The following is a 20,583-nucleotide window of genomic DNA, read 5'->3' as shown; positions in this document are numbered from 1 at the left end:
ATGTTTCTGTCAGGGTCTTTTTCTATTGAGCTGTCCTTCTGCCCAGCCGCCCTCTTCCCTCCCTCCTCCCTAAAAAGTCTCCCATATTAGATGTGGAGAGCTCCTCCCTGTTTATGCACCTATTTCCTTTTTAGTCATCATTTTGCAGTTTGGAGCATTTAAATTATAACAGGTCTTACTGGTCACTCCAATTTTGTGATTCTATTTAGATGCTTTATGTTAAGTATGCATTCAGTCTGGAAGAAGCAGATGGAAGGAGGGAGGTTACTAACCAGCTGGGCAGAAGGACAGCTCAATAGAAAAAGACCCTGACAGAAACATACAGTTAGCGGCAAGCAGGTTATTAATTAAAGCAGAGTTTACAACAGGCTTAAGATGTCATGCGTTAAAACAAACTACAGGTTTTGCATTTATTTCAGAGGGCTGTCTGGTTTCTAGTTACTGATTAGTTCTTGTACCATTTTTTATTATCTCCTTTTTATTGTTATTAATTTTTTAAGTCGATCTTCTCCCAACCTAGTAATTTCAGAAACAGATCTCACATGTGGGAGAAGAAGCCCAGGCAAGGTGAGTTATTATTCTCCTACAGGAGAACACAGTCCCTCAGGGGAACATATGTGAACTTCAATGAAGGAAACATTCTTAAACACAAAGTCTGACTCTAACTCCATACAACTCTGCCCATCATCTTCAGGTAAGAAGATTCTAGACTGCACAGTAGTCTCTGACCACTCTTCCTTAGAAGAAAGTCCCTAACACTCTTCCTAAGTGCTCTGGCTAAGGCCCCTGTCTTGCTGTGGGGGCATGCCCATCCCGCGCTCAGCACAGAGCTGGCTTATGGGGATAACTGCACAAAGCAGCCCCACTCATGTGCTGCCTGATTTACTGTGTTCAGGTTTCCGGTCATTTTGTTTGATGATACTTGGGTGTGTTTTATGAGCTGGCTGCAGTAGGTCTGTGTTGTTAAACGTGTACATTTCCATTACCGAAGTAGGTATCAAATCCTCGGCGGGTTGGCAGACATTCTTTCCGGTACATTCCCAGGTGCCATTTTCCGACCATATGCGTAGCATAGCCTGCTTCCTTTAAAAGCTGGGGCAGGAGTTTTTCATCTAGGGGAACACAGCTGGGCTGACAGGTCATGATGAGGTAATGTTGTAAGCCCAAATGGATCTTAAAGAGATAAACACAAAACTGGGGATTAATGCCCGAGAAACACCACAAAGGAGTAGATACAGCAGATGCCTAAGTCACAGGACATATCTGTGGGTCTGGATGCTCAGGTGTATTCTGAAAGGCAGATTCTGAAAGGCAGATTCCTCAGTGACACAATAAGGGAATGACACAAATAGGATTTGAATGTATGAATAAAACCATTTCAATAAACCAATATTTTCAGCAAATATTTATCAAAGCACTATATCAGGAAACAGTAATTTAATCTATCAAGGGAAAGGTTCCAAACCCACTGCATGTTAAGAAGTTGAAACCTGATTAGAAGGAACATCTCTCTTCTTTGAGGACTAGGTAGTTTTTTGGAAAGACTTACTTAACAGTGTGATGAAACTGATGGTTCGTGTTTCTTTCTGAACGTTACAGAAACCATCATCTGAAAGGACACTGACCTTTTCTACAAAGCCTTCCACTGACGGATGCTCGGGAGTGGTTCACCAAAGCATTTCACAGGGTCCACATAGTGCCTGGCATTAGGAGTCAAAGGCTTGTTGAGTTTTAGAATAGCAAAATGTAATTTCTATAATTTTACAAGTTCCTTGAATTGTAATGGGAATAGACTCCTAATAAATCCCTCCACAAATTGAAAGTACGCTAAACTTTAAGATGCTACCATACCCGTTTTATGAAGCAATCTTCCTCCCCCTGCAATAGGAGATTCTGATCTCCTTAGGTCACTGGTTGTACCATCCTTATACTGCAACCCCTTAATACAGTTCATGTTGTAGTGACCACGACCATAAAAGTCTTTCTCTTGCTACTTCCTGTCATTTTCCTACTGTTATGAAACATAATGTAAATATATGGTATGCAGGATATCTGATATGCAACCCCTGTGGAAGGGTCATTTGAGTCCCAAGGGGGTCACCACCCACAGGTTAAGAACTGCTCACTACCTTGGATTCACAGGACTCTGAGGACAGTGAAGGCTGTGGGTGGCAGTTCTCAACCCAGGCAGGACTCCAGCACCTGCTCCACTGAGAGTGGATGTCAAGCTACTTGTTGTTAATAATTCCTTCAATGCGCTGCATAATAAATGCAGGAATCCCACTGCGTTGTGGCTCTCTCACTTAAGAGCTTTATGACGGTTAGACGTAAGGCAGTGGTTAGACGTAAGGCAGCGGCTTCCTTGCGTTACTTCATCTTGATCTTTGTAAGGTTATCTTTATCTGTATTGACTTCCTCTGGTTTGCCCTGGGTTAGTGAACTGATATCAAATGGCAAATACATTTTAAATATTCAACAATGCGCACAGTGACAGTTGTGAGCAGCTATCGATGACATAATGCCCCTCCTGTGCTAGTGTCCTTCTCTGATGATGTGATCAAACATGGACCAAACCAACATGTGGGAAAAGAGTTTATTTTGCTCACAGACTGTAGTCTGTCACAGAGTGTTGCTGAGGCAGAACTTGGAGGTGGGAACTGAAGCAGAGGCCACAGATGAACACCACTGACTGGCTGCTTTCTCAGGCTTGTTCAGCTACCTTTCTTAAAGAATCTAGGACTGCCTTCCCTAAGGAGGGCACTGCCTGCAGTAGGATGGCCAATGCTATGTCCGTTAGCAATCAAGAAAATGCTCCTACAGACACATCCATAGGCCAATGCAGGCAATTAGTTGACTGAGGTTCTCTCTTCTCCAGTCTCAAGCCAGCCACCAAGCTTAACCATCACACCTCCTGAGGCTCTGCTTCCTCAAAGATCTTTCACCTTCTTGAGCCACCTCCTGGCATGCCTTTTGCATGTGACTACCAAATACAGTGCACACAGGAGCGTCAAATCTACAGCTCCACTGGGACTAAATAAATACACAGTTAGCACTGGTTTTCTCAAGCTTAAATTGCTGACTACTCAAACCATATAGATCCACAGACTGGCATTTGATTCAGTTTTGTTTAATTTTCATTATTTTTGAATCATATCTACATGGGGAGGGGTAACCCATGGCGCAATGACTGCAGAGGCCAGAAGAACCCCGTGGACTGCCTTAAATGTTCAAGTATGATAAACTCACTATCATGGGTAGGTTTAAACATCAAAGTGGACCAAGTTCCATGCTTAAAGTCTGTGCAGTTTATTACATGTTAGTCATGTCAATAAAGCTGTTTAAAATAAAAGTCTGTTTCTGTAGAGATTCCTCTCTCAGCATTAACTGGACACACACAAAGTGGGAATGTTCCAGAGGTCTTCTAGGGGCCTTCCTACCAGTTCATGTTCAGTCTCTAGAAGCCAAAACAAAAGCCCTGTTGACCTTCTAACTGTGGCATGAATTGAGCTCAGTCAATGGGGAATCACTCACTAGACAGAAGAGAGACTGGAAGAGAGTGAGTGGCCCTGGGGTTGAGTTGCTTCAGCCTGGCCACCTATGTGTCTGTGCTGAAGGCCACTCTGAAGGTTGCATCCCCATATGCCTCTCCCTTCTAGGTCCTCTCATCCCTTCCTTCCCTCCCTGCTGGTCCAGGGGTGGTAAGAGCTTGGCTGTTCTCTGTTATGCTTTCTGCCCCACTCACCTTCATATCTTCTAAAATACAGTCACTTTTGCAAATAAATCGTTCCTAACACACTCTAATTTGAAAATGCCATTTCTTTCCAACATACCCCTCAATACTGGAGATTTTTTATCACTTCTAGGGACAGGTAGTTGTCCCTCTGCATTCACAGACACACACATGCACAGACACACAGGCACATGCATAGAAGCATGTTCATACACGCAAAGAAGAATTCCTTCCATTGATAGCACTACAAGCTTACTAAACAGAAAACTGAGGTAAGGCTCAAACACTTATAACATATACTAATATATAACTGAGCAGGACATAAAAGTAATATTTCATGGAACCCAAAGGCACCAGTGGCTATAAACACGCAAAGCTCATGTGGGGAGCTCATCTGTCACGTGCAGAGAATTATCTTCGATCACTAGAAAGCACTGCCAAGAGATACTGTGCAATTTGGTTTTCCTGTGCCACGGGCAGCAAGCCAGGGGGTCAGCTGAAACCTGTCTCCGTTCTCTCCGATCATACAAAGCAGGGGACTTGTTCTTTTTAGTTCCTGAGAATTTATTTGACAGAACGTTTTTATGACATTTATTGGGAAGCAGAAGCCAAACTCTGGATGGCAGCCAAAAACGTGGTTTTGGTCTGTTCAAACACTGTTTGAAGCCAGGAAGCTATAATGTGTTGAGACCCAGTAAACAGGCAAGTGTCAAGCTTGTTCCTCTCCAGCACAGAACTCTGGGGTCACCCCATAGTGTGTGGGGTGGGCTGTCATGGGGTACACATGCGAGTCAAAGAAGGAAGGGCAGCTATCTAATCACAAGAAAACCTATAAGTGCATCCAAAACTCACAGTCAATACCCAGAGAGGAGGTGTAAATAGAAAAGGCCGAGCTGTGGACTATGAAAGTCCACTGGGGCTACCACTCAATCTGGCTTGTGTGGTCATCTATTCTTCACCAAAACACATCCTCTTGCAAAAACAACCCCCTCCGAAGTTAACCATTGAGGATTTGCTCCTCTGATGGCAAAGGTCTTCAAACCTCAGGGATAGTCTTGCTTCCAATGAGATAAGTGACTGAGAAATCTTTAGTCTTTCTTTCAAAGACCTAGAAGACGGTGGCAATACAGTCTCATTAGTTTAAAAGAGAAAAAGAAAACCAAATCCAGCCACCTCCTCCTGCGATGGGGAAGACGATGGCTCTGAGGTCAGAACTCTTCTATTCCCCTCCCGCAGGCCCATGCAACATACTGATTAACTGTGTCTTTGCTGGCTAATTTTATGTCAACTTGGCACAAGCTAAAGTAAGATAAGAAGAGGGAACCTCAACTGAGAAAATGCCTTCATAAGTGAGGCTGTAGACAAGCCTTTTAGGCATTTTCTTAATTAGTGATTGATAGAGGAAGGGCCCAGCCCACTGTGAGTGGTACCAACTCTGGGCTGGTGGTCCTGGGTTCTATAAGAAAACAGGCTGAGCAAGCCATGATGAGCAAGCCAGCAAGCGGTGCCCCTCCATGACCTCTACATCAGCCCCTGCTTCCAGGTTCCTGTCCTGTTTGAATTCCTGTCCTGACTCCGTTCAATGATGGACTATGATGTGGACGTGTAAGCAAATAAACACCCCCCCCAACTTGCTTTTTGGTCATGATGTCTCACCACAGTGATAGAAATCCTGACTAAGACAGTATCTCAGGAGCTCAGGACACCACACTCCAGCCACTCTGAGAGGCTCTACCAGCGGCTCAATGAACCACAGTATCATACTTGGTAGTGGACGCCATTTCTCTCCCACCCTCAACAGTGGTGGGATAACGTGGTGGAGCAGGAGGGAAGTTCCATTGGTCTACCAGCCCTATACAAGTTGAACACACAACCTCCATGCAACATTAACCCATGTTTGTGAAATAGCACTGCTATGGCACTGGCAAATTCAGAAAAGTGAACAGACCTGCCCCTGTACCTTACACACCAGGCAGGGAGTCTGAAGATCCGGAACAGAACAGTCACAGGATGTGACAGTGGCCAGCCAAGGGTTCAGAACTCCCAGCCTGTGTTTTTGCCAGGCTCCAGTAGGTTTCAGTCCTGGTCAGAAAACCCTTGTACTGTCCTACAGTTTATTTCTAGAGATGCCCACAGAACAAATGGAGAGTGGAAAATCTGTTCCCTCCCCCATGAAGCTTTCTGACAAACACTCAGCTGCCCAGGCTGCTGCAGCCAAGAGCTACAGAACACACATTGTGTCTTAGGAGCCTGGCCTGGCCATCTGGCTTGGCCCCTCCGTGCCCGGGCTTCACAACTGGCCCGTACCACTGACAGTTTTAAGGGCCTATTTATTTTGGCGTTGATTAGTAAAGAGTGCGGGTCTCTGACTAACCACACAAAGATATGTTGTTTGTACAAAGAATAAACAAGGCAGAAATGGTTTCCATCTCTTCCTCTATTTAAATTATGAACCCAACAGAGGTTAATGAAGAAAAAAAACATTGAGAAATCTGAAAACAGAATTTTTAGTAAAGTGATATGATTACAGAAGCAGAATCAATGATGATGATAGTGATCGGAAAGCAACAGTGAATGCACAAAGTTTTTTCTCAGTTAGAAACTGTTTATTACACATGTGTGTGTCTGTGTGTGTAGTGTATGTATTCGTATGTATGTGTGTATGGGTATGCATGTCTGTGTGTGGACATGTGTGCACCATTTCACACACATGGAAATCAGAGGCCACCTTGCAGAAGTTGGCACCCTCCTCCACCATGTGGCGTCTAAGGACTGAGCTCAGGGGAGCAGACTTGGTGGCAAGCCCGTCTATCTGCCAAGCCATTTCACCATTCTCAAAGTGATTATTCCAATAACCAACCACATCAGTTAACCAACCACAACACTGCCACAAGCCAACTGATCACAGTCTATTCAACTCCAAACTTACTTTCTGATTTTCTTGTTTCCGGTTTCTTGGGAGGTAAATTAATCACCTCCATCAGAGCAAGCCGCCCTGGGTGCCTTGTGTTGTAGACATGACACGTGCTTGACTGCTGCCCTCTGTTGCTCTTCTCAGCCTGATACACCCTGTGTCCCCACCTTAAGTGGGCACAATGATGTGAAATCTCACAGGCAACATGATGGCCTCCTGGCTGCATGCTGCTCTGATCTCTGCCTCCTTGCACACTTGGGCCAGAAGACCCTGTGGCTCTTCCAACTAGCATGGCCTCACCTGAAGCTTTCCTCTCATCCCACTTTGTCCCAGCTCCTTCTCTGTTTGACCCAACTCAGTGACTGAAATCCACCACCGCTGCTGGGGACCAGGCCAACCCTGAGGACAAGAGGGAACTACAGCTAGTGGGTCCTTGTTTAGAAGAAGCGTCATGCCCACAGGCCCTCTTCCTCGGCACATGTCTACTGACAGTCTAGAGGCAAACTCGAAGCACAACTTGAGAATCCCCTGCCCTGAACTTCACAGCGCCTTCCCCATATTTCCTGCTCAAGGTTCTGCCTCAGAGGTGAGTGAAAGGCCCTGAAAGTGTCTGGTCTATTTATCAATATGATTAAGAAAAATGTGGCTGAGGTCCCTTAGGAAGAAAAGCCAGCGTCATCTTTCATTGTTTGTCTTCCTGCCAAGGTTTATAGAATTCTGGTGTGGAGTGACCTCCTCAGTCCCCATGGGACGAGCAAGTTGAGGACTAAAAAGAGTTACTTAGTATTTTCCCAAAGACCTACCATTTTTATTACCCTTTCATCTTTCTTCTTTCTTCCATCCTTTGTGTGAGTGTGTGAGTGTGTATGTGTGTGTGTGTGTGAGTGTGTGTGTGTGTCTGTGTGTGTATGTATGTATGTATGTATGTGCAGGTATGTTTGAGATAAGGTCTCCCTTGCTTAGCTGTAGACTAGACTGGCCTCAAACCTGCAAAGATTAAAGGTGTGCACCACCACACCTGGCCTTTTCAAAAATTTACCTAAAAAACAAACAAGTACTCTACCATTGAGCTACATCTCAAGTCCTTGTTTGCCTGCTTGCCTGCTTGCTTGTGACAAGCCTTGTTTTGTGGCCAGGCTGGCCTTGTACTCTCTATGTACCTGACTCTAGCCTCAAACTCATGGTCCTTCTGCCTCAGCCTCTCAAGAGCTAGGGTTACCAGTGGTGTCCTCATACCCAGGCAAAACATTTGTACACATAAAATAAAATGAATTGACTTTTTAAAGTATAATTGTTTTATTAGAGCTTGGATGGGTGGCTCAGCGGTTAAGAGCACTGGTTGCTTATCCAAAGAACCTAGGTTCAGTTCCCAGTATCCACATGGCAGCTCACAACAGCCTGCAACTACAGTTCCAGAGGATACAAAGCCCTCTTCTGCCTCCACGGGCACCAGGCATAAACACAGCACATACCATATTTGCAGGCAAAACTCCCATCCATGTAAAAAAATAAAATAAAATTTAAATTAAAAAATTTACCGGGAATGCAGGCATATAATGAATATTGTAGAACAAACCTAGTCAACTTGTTAGAATTTGAAAATTTAGTATTTTCAAGTTATTTACTTGAACTAAAACAGTATAGAAATTGTATTAAGAAAGATGAAAAGTTTGAACCAAGGACAAATGAATATAAAATAATATCCCTCATGGAATCTCTAAGAAACTAATAAAGAGGTGCTGCCTAACAGAAAAAGTAAGGGACAGGAAAAACAGTCTTTACATTAGAAACTTCTGTATGTATTTTCTAGACACAATTTTAAAGATAAGAATACCAAGCTGTGTATGGCAGTACAGCCTTTAGCCCCAGCACTCTGGAGACAGAGGCTCCAGATCTCTGTGAGTTCAAGGCCAGCCAGGGATACACAGTGAGACAAAAGACGCCACATGGAGGTTGATTATAGCTCCTTGAAATACACTTGTATAAAACTGTGTTATACTGGATACATTCTTAGGATACAATTATCTTAAGTGTAACATTACTATGGAAACAGCAACATCCAGAGTTGAAGGCTTAACATTTTTATCTTGAAGAGGAAGCGCTAGACCCAGGGAGATTTAGCCTTCCTCTGTGCCCCCAGCATGCTCCTGGCCTTTGTCCCCCTCAGTTCCCACTCATCACCACCTTCTCCTCAGCCTTAGGACAAGCTGAATCCAGCCTCAGGGGCTAGTTTCTGTTGTTCCTCCCATAGCTTGTTAGACTCTTTGCAGGACCTTGACTGTGGCATTGAAGCCTCTGTCAACCTTGCCTCCTTGGGGACATTCTCAGGGTCCCTACCACTTCACCCACTCTATTTTCAACTCTTATTGCCATTCGCTCCCTTCCTTCTTCGTTTATTTGCACTGTTTATGTGTGCTATTTCATTCCCTCTCAGTCACTCCCTCTCTCACCTCAGCCAGACTAAAGAACCTGGAGACAGTGACAGACTAGCACAGCACCTGGCTTGACAGTGCTCCACTAACACTGGTTAAACAAAAGACTGAATACACATTGCATTTCATGGTGATGGACCACAAGCTTGAACAAGGCAAGCATCCATTCAACATATACTAAAGGTTCTAGCCTGAGCAATGAGGAAAGGAAATACTAAGAAAGAAGCAAGCAAGAAAAGTGCTAATCCAGAAAACCTTAAGATCACACCCCCACACACACATAAGCACATACACATATAGACATACACAGACACATCACACACAAACACACACAGAGAAACCCATACATACAGACACAGACTCATACACACACAAACACACACAAACACCACATACCCACAGACACACACATGTACACACTGACATATACACACATACATACATACATACACACACATATACACACACACACACAGACACACACATGCATACATACACACACAGTCTCTCTCTCTCTCTGTCACACACACACACACACACACACACACCAAATCCCACGAGTATTGCCAATGTGCACAAATCAGTTGTATTTCTATACAATAGCACTAAACATCTAAAAATGAAATTAAGAAAGCAATTCCAATCACAATGGCATAAAAAATGAAATATTAGAAATAAATTTTAACTAAAAAAACTACACAATCTGTATCCTGAAAACCATGAATTGTTGTTGAAAGGCATTAAAGAAAACCAGAATGTCAGGAAGCAGGCTCAGTCCCAGGGTTGGAAGACTCCAGTTGTTAAGGCTGGAATACTTTCAAGTGGTTCAGCAGATCAGTGCCATCCCTGCCAAAAATCTACGTGTCTCTCCCTGCCCCTGAAGTAGACAAGTTGATCCGAAAATCCATATAGAAATTAAGGAGGGGGCACACAATCATTAAAATGGTCTTTCAGGGAAAATAAGAGGGACAAAATTTATACTTCCTTATTCTGGAACCTAGGGTATGGCTACGGCAATCCAGACTGTGGCATCTCAGCATCATAATAAACACAGGTAGACTGATGGGGAAAAACTGAGAGGCCATGGTCAATCGATGCTGACTGTGGGTGAAGAGATAAAGGGGAAATGAACATTCGTCTACAAGCAGCATTGACTGCCCATACCACACCTTAGTGGTGTACACAGACTACCTCAGAGTAAGTACAGAATTCAATGTAAGGATAAAAGCTATAAAATTCTCAGAAGAAAATATAGAGACTAAGACATGTAATATTAGACACCGACTTTTATCTGTTATACCAAAACCATAAACTACCAAACAAATTAGTTATATTACATCAAAATCAAAAGCTTTTTATATATCTGAGAATACTATTAAGATAGTAACAACCATCTGATTAAGGTTCACTATCCAAAACACGCAAGAAACAAGAATTAACATTAAAAAGACAAATAATGTGATTAGATTTAGTCAAAGGAGGCCAAAGAGATGCCCCCTGTGGTTAAGAGCACTGGTTGCTCCTGCAGAGAACCTGGGTTTGGATCCCAGCACACACGTGGCAGCTCACAATCTCTGACTCCAGTTCCTGGGAATCTAGTGCCCTCTTCTGGCCTCCTCAGGCATTGCACTCATGTGCAGATACGCATACACAGACACACATAACTAAAATGTTAGAATTTTTTAGATTTTGTTTTAATGTTCAAATTTATAATAGTTATCAAAATAACAAATGGTAGCTACATTTAAATCCCTCAAATTTGATTTTTGTTTTTTGAGAAGCTGTTCTACAAATGTGTTTCAAATGAACAAAAGTACAAGATACTGACTTCACCTTCTTTGATATAACAAAAGGCTGGATATTATGTTTATATCCGTTATTATATGACTGACTAAAAATATTACGTTCAGGCAACAGAATAATGTGTAGCCATAAATGAGGTTGCCATGTCTATACTATATGCGACGCTGTCAAATGCTTAGCAAAATTAAACATAGGTATAAACATGCGAAGAGAATGTTACCATTCAGATAAAAGGTATGGGATACCTACATGTTTGCATGTACAGACACAAGGTACTTCTGAAGAGCCTGGCATTCACCACAGCCCAGCACTTCTCCGTATACTTCCCCATAAACATGGGGACCGGATGCCTAAGACATTGGGGACAGGGTTTGGAATAGAGGGACATTTTCAATGTAAGCCCCTTTGTAAGGTTTGAAGATTTTGCATTTTTTTATTTGACAGTTTCATATATTTATATAACAGATGTTAACTGTTTTCATGCCTGACCCGACCCCCCCATCTCCCATTGGAGCTCTTCTCACCCAGTTCCCCTCCTGCACTCATGACTTCCTTTTGTGTGTGACCCACTGAGTTTAATTAGAGTTTCTTGCCTGAATGAGGAGTGGGAAGATTTTACTAGAACAGGGACAACTTATCAGGGACCACATTATGGACGAAACTAAAACCTGCCTCCTACCAGATTTAGGTTTTTGCACCATATATATCTTCTACTTCAAAATAAAGCATATAGATGGGTTTTAAAGATAATAAATAAAGGTCACAGGGAGAACACTAGAATTCAGTGAGAGACTGAACTCTATCTAATTCTTGTATTTACCATTAATCAAGAGATGGAGAGATGGCTCAGTGGTTAAGAGCACTGACTGCTCTTCCAGGGATCCTGAGTTCAATTCCCAGCAACCACAACATGAGCCACAAGATGGTGGCTCACAACCATCTGTAATGGGATCCGATACCCTCTTCTGGTGTGTTTGAAGACAGCTACAGTGTATTCATATACATTAAATAAATAATTCTTTGAAAAAAAGAGAGAGACAAAAAAGAGAGAGAGCAGCACAGAAAGAGGCAGCTTTACAGGGACAGTTAAGTTATAGAGAGATAGGCTGAAGAGAGAACAAGCTAGACACAGGTAAAGACAGAGTGAGCCAGAGAATGAGAAGGAACCAGAAGATTAGAACAGATTGTCTGAGTTAGCTTGAGGTCAACTGGAGCAATTCAGGAGAAGCTGAGGGAGGCCCGAAGCCAGGTTGAGTCAGTCAGTGTGAAGAGGAGTTTTGAACCAGAACAACTGAGTTGAATCAGGCATCCGGGATTCAGAAAGAACAAGAAAGGCTGAGCTTTTTCAGCAGTAACTCTGAGAGGCTGAATACGTTCTAGACCTAGGTAAGAGGCTAGAAGCTTCTAGGACTGTGTCTAGGTTAGCCAACGCAGAAAGCTTCTGAGACAACAGTTACTTCAGGCAACTAAGTTACTTTCACAGGGGTTCTCTAAACATTAGTGTGACCAACATCCTAGTTTTAATTCTATTGCTGTGATTACAAATGCTCTGATTTAAAGAAGTAACTTAGAGGAGAAAGAGTTATTATGCATTGAAATTCCAAGTTACAGTCCATGTCAGAGGGAAGTCAAGGCAGGCTCTTAAGATAACAGTCACGTCATACTCACAATCGAGCTCTGAAAGAGATACATGCATGCTTACTCTTCAGCTCAGCTTCTCCATCTCCCTAGCCCAGGACCCAGACTCAGGGAACGTGCCGGTGCGTGGATGCATGTGAATAAACACAGGGCAATGCCCACAGGCCAACCTAATATAGGCCTGGCTTCCCAAGAGAGTGTCAGGCTGACAATTAGAACCAACTGCCACAATTGCCAAGGTCACAGACAGGACTCAAATAGTTCTTATAAGTACCTAACTTTTAAAACAGCTGACAAAATGTTTATTTTATTGTAACAAATGATTGTTTCAGAAATAAAATTTATTTCCAATTTTGCATTTAACACAGGCAATTTTTAATGCAAAAAATATGATAGATTCACTTTTTAGATATATTTAAGAGTAACTTAAATGTTAAAAATAATAAGGATATTAGTAGGTATGAAGGAGCACTTCTGATGTTTTTTAATACTTCTAAGGAGGAAACCGGATTTAGTTGCTATAAATACTGATTCTGAGCACACTGCCTGGTTCATAAGCAGTTCCATCATTTCTTAGCCCTGTGGCCTTGGGCACATTTCTTCTTTGTGAGTGTGTGTGTGTGTGTGTGTGTGTGTGTAAATGTGAGTGCAAGTATGTACATGCACAACAGCCAATGTGGAGGCCAGAGGACAACCTAAGGTGTCAGCCCTCGAACACCTTTCACTGTTTAGTTTTGAGATGGGGTCTCTCATTGATGTGACACTCTGCCATATATAGAGAGTAGTCTAGCTGGCCAATGAGCTTCCAAGGATCCACCTCCTATCTTGTCAGTGCTGTGATTAAAGACACGTGGTAGCAGCCTGACCTTCTCTGTGGGTTCTAGGGACCTGGAGTCAGGTCCTCACGCTGGTGAGGCAAGAGCTTTGCCACCCAAGCCATTCCCCCTGGCATATCTTACCTCCTTCTGGCCTCAGCTGGCCTTGAATTCGCACAGATTCTCTTGCCTCTGCCTTCCGAGTGCTACCACTGCCTGGCCCAAATATTTTCTTTTAGCTCTTACAATGATTCTAAACACAGAATTGTCATCAGTTTTAAATTATTTAAGTATAAAAATCTTTCTGTTTTAAATTAATTAGCTTTTGAAGCATATGAGAAAGATAGTGAGAATGTACCAACATATAGTACTTGAAAGCAACAATTGTTCTTAGACTCCAGTAAAAGGATATCACTAAACCAAAGTAATCTTTAATAGGATCTCATGACGTCTGTGACAGAGTGTAATGTTTGAGTCAGCTCCTTTGAGGTGTCTCAGATGGTGCTGAAGAACACAGCTTCTCCTTTTCCTTTACTTATTAACCACAGATTTACTCCCAGTGCTCAAGTGTTTTCAAGCCCCTGGTGGGTGTAGCACATGAGGGGTAAAAGCAATCAATCCTGTAAGTGAGGCTTGAAGTGCAGTAATTGCTTTTTTCTCCACGTCTGTTAGGAGGATGTTGCATAAATGAACAGCCACTCCATTATTTTGCAACATGAGTTTCAATTCTTGAACTTCAGAGCAAATGCAGAAGCATCTCACCCTACTTCTGGGGAGTGGTGTGCTGGGAGACTCCTACTGTGTGTTGGAGATACTCCCTGATTAAACTAAGCATCCAGGTAGAGTCCCTGCAAAGCCCTTACTGCTGATGGGAAAGCAAACCAAGCTTTAGCTCCACAGTAAACTCTGGCTACAGATATTTCTGAGTCCCTCAGAAAAATATTATCTTCTCTCTTCAGTCTTTGAACCACTGTAGGAATCTTTGTCTCAGTCTTAGACCCTGAGGTTTGATCTGAAAGGTTATGTAAACACATATGCAGAGGGCAGTAAGTTCAAAATGCTTGCTGAATAAACAGCATGCTTATAACCCATTACACAGTAGGTTACATTACATCATACTTAATGTTTACTGCTAATTCATGTTTCCTTCAGTATCCGCTGTCTGACATCCTTGACTGACTTGTACTCAAGAGCCATACTAACACCATGCTGTCTAAATCTTTGCATGAAGAAAGGCCAGAAGATTGGGGTGTGTGTGTGTGTGTAGATAGATAGATAGATAGATAGATAGATAGATAGGAAGGACAGAGATAAGAATGAATACCAGTATCCAATAGTAACCACTAAAAATTATTAAACTTGGAATGAAGGAAGTCTAATTTCATAGTTCTTAGATGACTAGTGGATGCAGGGAACTAAGGATTACAGTTTATAGCGGTGTGACTCCTCCACTGACATCCAATTTAGGCAAGCTATCTCTTCACCTGTAACGGGTGTTCAAGATAACTACCCCATAGAGTGTTTTTGTTTTTTTTTTTTTTTTAGTTTTAATACAATAAAAACACTACAAAATATGTTCTTATTGTTCCCAGTCATTTAACATACACATACTCTGTGGGGAACAAACTTTCTAAAGGGACAGTGAAGATACTCATGTGGGCTAGAATCACCCTCAAGTGGAAGGGATATCAGCACCTCTATTTTCACTGTAGGGGTTTGCAGAACCTGGAAATGACTTCCACTGTTGGTCCTGCACCGCGGAGGATCTGGAGGGCAGGTACTGGAGCTTCCACGTTGATGACATATGCATAGTTACAGGCAAGGGGGTGACAGGAGCCTGGGGTGCGCCTGTCTCACCTGTGGCCTGGCTCCCTGAGAGAAAAGGTTAAGACCTTCCACATATCCCCGAGGCTCATCACTGAAGGCTTTTCTGGTGACGCTCCCCTTGTCAACAATCCCAAGTCTTTTTAGTGTTTGTAAATTAACCTCTGAAACTCCCACCTACACGGTTTCCTATTTTCCTGGCTCAAGTGGGTCACTCCTGATGTATAACATATCAGTCACCAGGGTCCGTCCCAGTGAGGCCTCTCACTTTAATGCCCCTCTGGAGCACCTAGGACCTCCCTCTTCTCCATCCTTCCTCCTCAGGACCTCATCTAGCCTTCTCTTAAGAGGATTCACTGACACAGCCCCTCAAGTTCCCAGAAACCCTCTCTCCTCAGACCTAGAGAAAATGAAAGCCACTCCAGCACTTGGCCACCAGGAGGACGCCAGGCATGCGCAGTGGCTGCCCTAGGCAGCAGGCTGGGGAAGCCAGGGGCGGCGAGCGCGATCCGGCAGAGCCCCTGGTGCCAGCTCGCGGGCTCGCGGGGTCACGCGGGGTCACCCGGGGCGGGAGGCCGCCTAGTACCTGATAGCGGCCGGTGAGCAGCTGGCTCCGCGAGGGCGTGCACAGCGGCTGCACATAGTAGTTGTCCAGGACCACGCCGCCGGCCGCCAGCGCATCCAGATGCGGCGTGCGGATGACCGAGCCGTGGAAACCCAAGTCGTTCCAGCCCAGGTCGTCCGCCAGCACGAAGACCACATGGGGCGGCTGGGCGGCCCCGGAGGCCCGGGCCGGCGACAGCAGCAGCAGCAGCAGCAGCAACGACAACAGTGGCAGCTGCGGCCCGGGACCTCCGGCCCGGCATCCGCTCGGCTTGCCCATCCTTAGCAGCCTACGGGAGCCCGAGCTGCGGACACCCCCGACGGAATCGGGAACTGAGCGGCCCCGCTCCCCCGCAAGATTACATTCACCTGGGCGGGCCGCAGGCTGGGGAGGGCCGGCGTCCATCGCCTCCGCCTCCCGGAGGGGCCGTGGGAGGAGCCGCACAGAGCGCGAGGGCAAACTCCGCTGGGGCTTCCAAGGCCGGGAGGCCCTTTGTTTTTCCTAGCTGTGAACTCGAGAGCCCACAAGTTCCAAAGTTGTTTCACAACCCTTATCTGATTAAACCTAGCGGCAACCTTGGCAGCTAAGCACTATAATTATCGCCCCCTTTATTCCCCAGAACAAACCGTGTAATGGTTTGGATCATTACAGATGAGAGAATAGAGAAGAAAGTCGTGCAGATGGTGTTTCAGATCACTTATGAAGTGTGTACCCATGAAGCCACTTCCTTCCCATCATCAGTGGGCCAAACACATTCTGTCTGCCCAGAAATTGAAATGAAATGGTGGAGTTTCATTTCAAGACGTTCAGGGTATGCCCACCTAAGCCTGTCTGTCTGCTTACTCAATGTCTACAGATAAGTGATAAATGTTAGGTGGAGGGAAAAAAATCTGCACCGCCTGGAGAACACACCCTCTCTGGCTGAGGCCAAGTCCCTGGGTGTTACTTTACACCTCCAGAAGCTCCGGATGAATGATAGCCTTGAAAAGTAATGATTGCTGATGTATTCACCTGACTTCCATGCAGTTGACTGACGGGCGTTTGTGGTATTGTTCTTACACCAGTTTTAATTTCTTATCGGTTTCTTCATAAATAAGTTAGATGAAATCACATGATGTATTCATTTCTGCATTTGTCCGGAGAGTAAACGTTTTCCTTTAAAAAAAATTATTCTTGAATATATGTTTCCCTCTTAACATGAAGTTTTCTTTGAAGTAGATAACTACTTCTTATCTTTAGTAAAATATAGCCAGAAAGTTTTAAATTTTGGCATTTTAAAACCCAAAGGCAGTATCTTAGAAGAGCTGTTTGTTTCCCGTTGTGTTAAGGATGGTGCAGGAGGGGATGGGAATGCCCGCTGTGGTCTCTGCACATTCTTCTACCTCATAATTGTCTTCTATATCCCTTTCCTTTTGTTTTTAAGCAGGTGCTTACTGTGTAGCCCAGGATAGCCTCCTCCAGTTCTCTGTCCTCCTGCCTCTTCATCTACCACTGACAGAACTGGGATTACAGTCATATGCCATTAGCCCAGGCTTTCCCTGCCCTTGATAAACATCAAATAGCCTCCTGTAATTACTGCTCCTGGAGCTAAGCACATACCAAGACTCCTCATGCCCTACATTTTCAGCCGAGCAGGGCTGGTGGTGCCCTGGAACTGTGCAGGTGGGAGAGTCTGATTTTCATCTATGTACTGAACACCTATGACAAGTATACTGTGCATAGTTATTTTTTTCATCTCTCTACTGGTGTTCATTTGATGTTTCTGTCAGATTTGACTCGGGCAACGGCTTCGTACAAGAGTACAGGAAAGTGATGTGGGTGCTTCCTGGTACCTCAGAGAGAGAGGCACAGTGTTGATTTGCTCTCCTGTGGGACCTCTGTGTTACTGGCATCAGGTCTCCACTGCAAAGTTACCACTCCCCCTTGTAATTACTAAGTAGGCTTCAAACTTTTGCTTATTGACTTTCATTTCTTGCATGAATAGATTATAATTAGGATGGCTACCAATAGTGACTTTGTGGTTTGCTTTCTATAAGTTTCTGAGTTTCTTATGTATTTAGTTCATTGTGAACTCTTAGATTCTTGTTTTGATCAATAAGCCATAGTCCTTTAGCATAATTTCACCCTCAGCACACACACACACACACACACAACTTCAACAGGCTGAGTGACACTGGTTTATTGGAACAAGGAGGGGGCCCTAGCTTTTCAAAGGGATGAAGACTGAGTGCATTCACTGGGGCTGTGAGACACACATGCGCACACATGCACACACACAGGCACACACACAGGCATGCACACATGCACACACACAGGCACACACACAGGCATGCACACATGCACACACACAGGCACAGAGCAACCAGGAAGTTATAGCTAATTTTTGTGATTTGATTTGGAGCAAGTGGGTTGCTTTCAGCATCTGGGCATATTGTTTCTGCAGGCGGCTCTGGAATGGTCAGGTGGGGCTAAGTCACTCTTTATGACTTGGGACTATTGCACAATACAAGCTGAGTCAATTTCTCATGGCACCAACATATCCCAAACCTAAAAGCGTAAAGAGAAAAAGAGGGGAGGCATCATAGTTTTAGAGAGGCCACTTCCTGCTGAAAGGGGGCTACATTCCCAACATTGGGAGGAGCATGCCGAGGTAGCTTCCAGATGGGATAAGAGCTGGTAGTTCTGTGCCATGAAGAGTTCGGCGACCTTCCAGGATGTCAAAGTTGTAAGTCTTTGTTGGGTGGACTTGGTGAGACAGCTGAAAGCCAGGGGCCAAAGAATAGGGCTAACATGATCACAAGGATTTGGAGTTAACATGATCATAAAGACTGGGCCTGCCAAGGCATCGATCCACAGCCCCCAAGCAGTCAGGTATACTTCCAGAAGGTATTGTCTGCCCTTTCTCGGTTTTTGATTCTTTCGAATAACTGTTTCGCATCTTCCTGTACTGGGATGCATTGGTTTACATGATGCTTCCTTCTCCTAAGAAGGCCCCCATGCCTCCCTTTCCAGTGCCCATCAGGTCTAGTCATCTGTGGGTTTGGAGGCCCCTGCAGGCAAGGGATCTCTTTGGCTTTGTAGGGTGACTATGATTCGTTGATCTGACTGGTCAGCTGGCTGTGTTTACCTGTTAGAACCTCATCACTGTTGCCTTAGAGGCTATCGTGCAGTGAGAGCCATTGGGGAGGCTCACATGGAACGAAAGTTTGGTTATAGGGAGATGGTCAGTAGACATTTAAAAGACAGGGTGAAAATATATATATTAGGAAAATAAGGAGGAAAGGAGTGAGGGGGAGCCAGAGTGGAGGGGTGATGGGGGGAGCCAGAGTGCGGGGGTGATGGGGAGCCAGAGTGCGGGGGTGATGGGGAGCCAGAGTGCAGGGGTGATGGGGGAGCCAGAGTGCAAGGGTGATCGGGGGCAGCCCGCGTGGAGGGGTGATGGGGGTGGAGTTGAGGGTAGGGGTAGGGGAGCCAGAGTGCAGGGAAACTGAAAATCCGCGTGTGAGAGAAGCCTGTGGTTTTCTTTTCATCTGGTCCTGTGTCTTTGGATCCCATGTCATATGAATTGGAACTTGGTAAAAAAGCTACGTTGTTCTCCAAGGAAGGCATGTGGCAAAGATCCAGAACCCAAGTCGGAAGTCGCATAGCTATGCCTGAACTTTCCCTGATCTGGCCACAGAAGTCTCTGTGGTCTGGTTCTTGTCCTTTTGGTTTCTTTTTCATCTCTCATTCCATCGTTTCTTTACTTTTGGCACATCCAAGGCCCATTGTGTATTTCCTCTCTGCTTTGGAATTGGATATTTCTCTAAGGAATTCTGACCTGTCTGGGTGGAAGACACCTTCAGAAACCAAAACTGGTGCCGAGCAGTGCTTGTCGCTCTTGTGTAGTCGTTGCCTCTTGGCTCTCAGTAGATTGTCAATAGCACCTAGTCGTGTGTGCGTACATACACACTGCACTAAAGTTCTCTGAAGGAACCACATCTCTGTTGAAGCTCTTGCAACTAATTAATTAGAACTCTGTAGTTACGGAGAGAAGCCATGTTTATAGTCAAGAGCTAAAATCATCTTGGGCTACCTTCAGCTGCCCTAATAACCATGTGTTACCAACCTCTGGATCTAAATCTTATTAACTTAGCTGACCACAGCTTCTACCAACCCTAACGTAAGCTAAGAATGCTACAAGACAACATGTGAAACCTATGGAACAGATTTCTCTGCTGGACTGTAGTCCACCTACCCAATGTCCCCACCAATATAATTGACAAATGCCTTGGGTTATGGTTTTCTTTCATCCTGTGACCTTTTCTATAGTGGTACACGTAGAATCTGTGTTCCTGAGCCATGGACAATTCCTACTTGGCTCTGAACAAACTAGCTTCTATTCACTTTAGAGTGAGAGCCATGATCTCCATCCAACACATACACAAAGTCTTCTTACGCACACTCACATCCTTTGTCTGCATGTATCTATATGAAGCCATGGGTTCATTGTTGATACCGCCAAATCTATTCTCCCCACCCATATGCATGTGGGTTTTAACTGTTTCATTATCACCACAAACTAATAAGTACTATACTATAGGCAGCTAGGCCTATTCTTTCAAAACTAACCATACTTTTGCGAACAGTGCCAACTCCAAAGGAGTTAGAAATGTAGGTCCACATAAACCCTTCATGCATGTTCATAGCGCTACCAAGTAGGGTTGACTGTGCGCCATTTGAAAAGGCCAGTTATTCATGAACAAATTATTGAAGCAAGAATAAAGATTGTTCTGGAAAGCCAGCAAACCAAGAAGATGGGAGGCTGTCTCTAACAAAGACTG

The 20,583-nt window shown here is 44.4% G+C and overlaps 1 protein-coding gene across 1 annotated transcript in view; it reads right to left on the bottom strand.

The window, feature by feature from the left end:
- Arsb (arylsulfatase B) overlaps positions 1-16,128 on the bottom strand; it is a 165,758-nt gene extending 149,630 nt beyond the window's left edge. The window contains exons 1-2 of the mRNA XM_028760183.1: positions 15,743-16,128; positions 987-1,173 (exon numbers count right to left, since the gene is read on the bottom strand). Coding sequence (XP_028616016.1) covers positions 987-1,173; positions 15,743-16,039 — 484 coding nt within the window. The 5' untranslated portion in view covers positions 16,040-16,128. The remainder of the gene's footprint in view (positions 1-986; positions 1,174-15,742) is intronic.
- Between the last annotated feature and the right edge of the window lie 4,455 nt (positions 16,129-20,583).

This window comes from Grammomys surdaster, unplaced genomic scaffold (assembly GCF_004785775.1).
Source record: "Grammomys surdaster isolate TR1022 unplaced genomic scaffold, NIH_TR_1.0 126391, whole genome shotgun sequence".
NCBI classification, from domain to species: domain Eukaryota; kingdom Metazoa; phylum Chordata; class Mammalia; order Rodentia; family Muridae; genus Grammomys; species Grammomys surdaster.
This window is presented reverse-complemented; position numbering and strand designations above follow the sequence as displayed.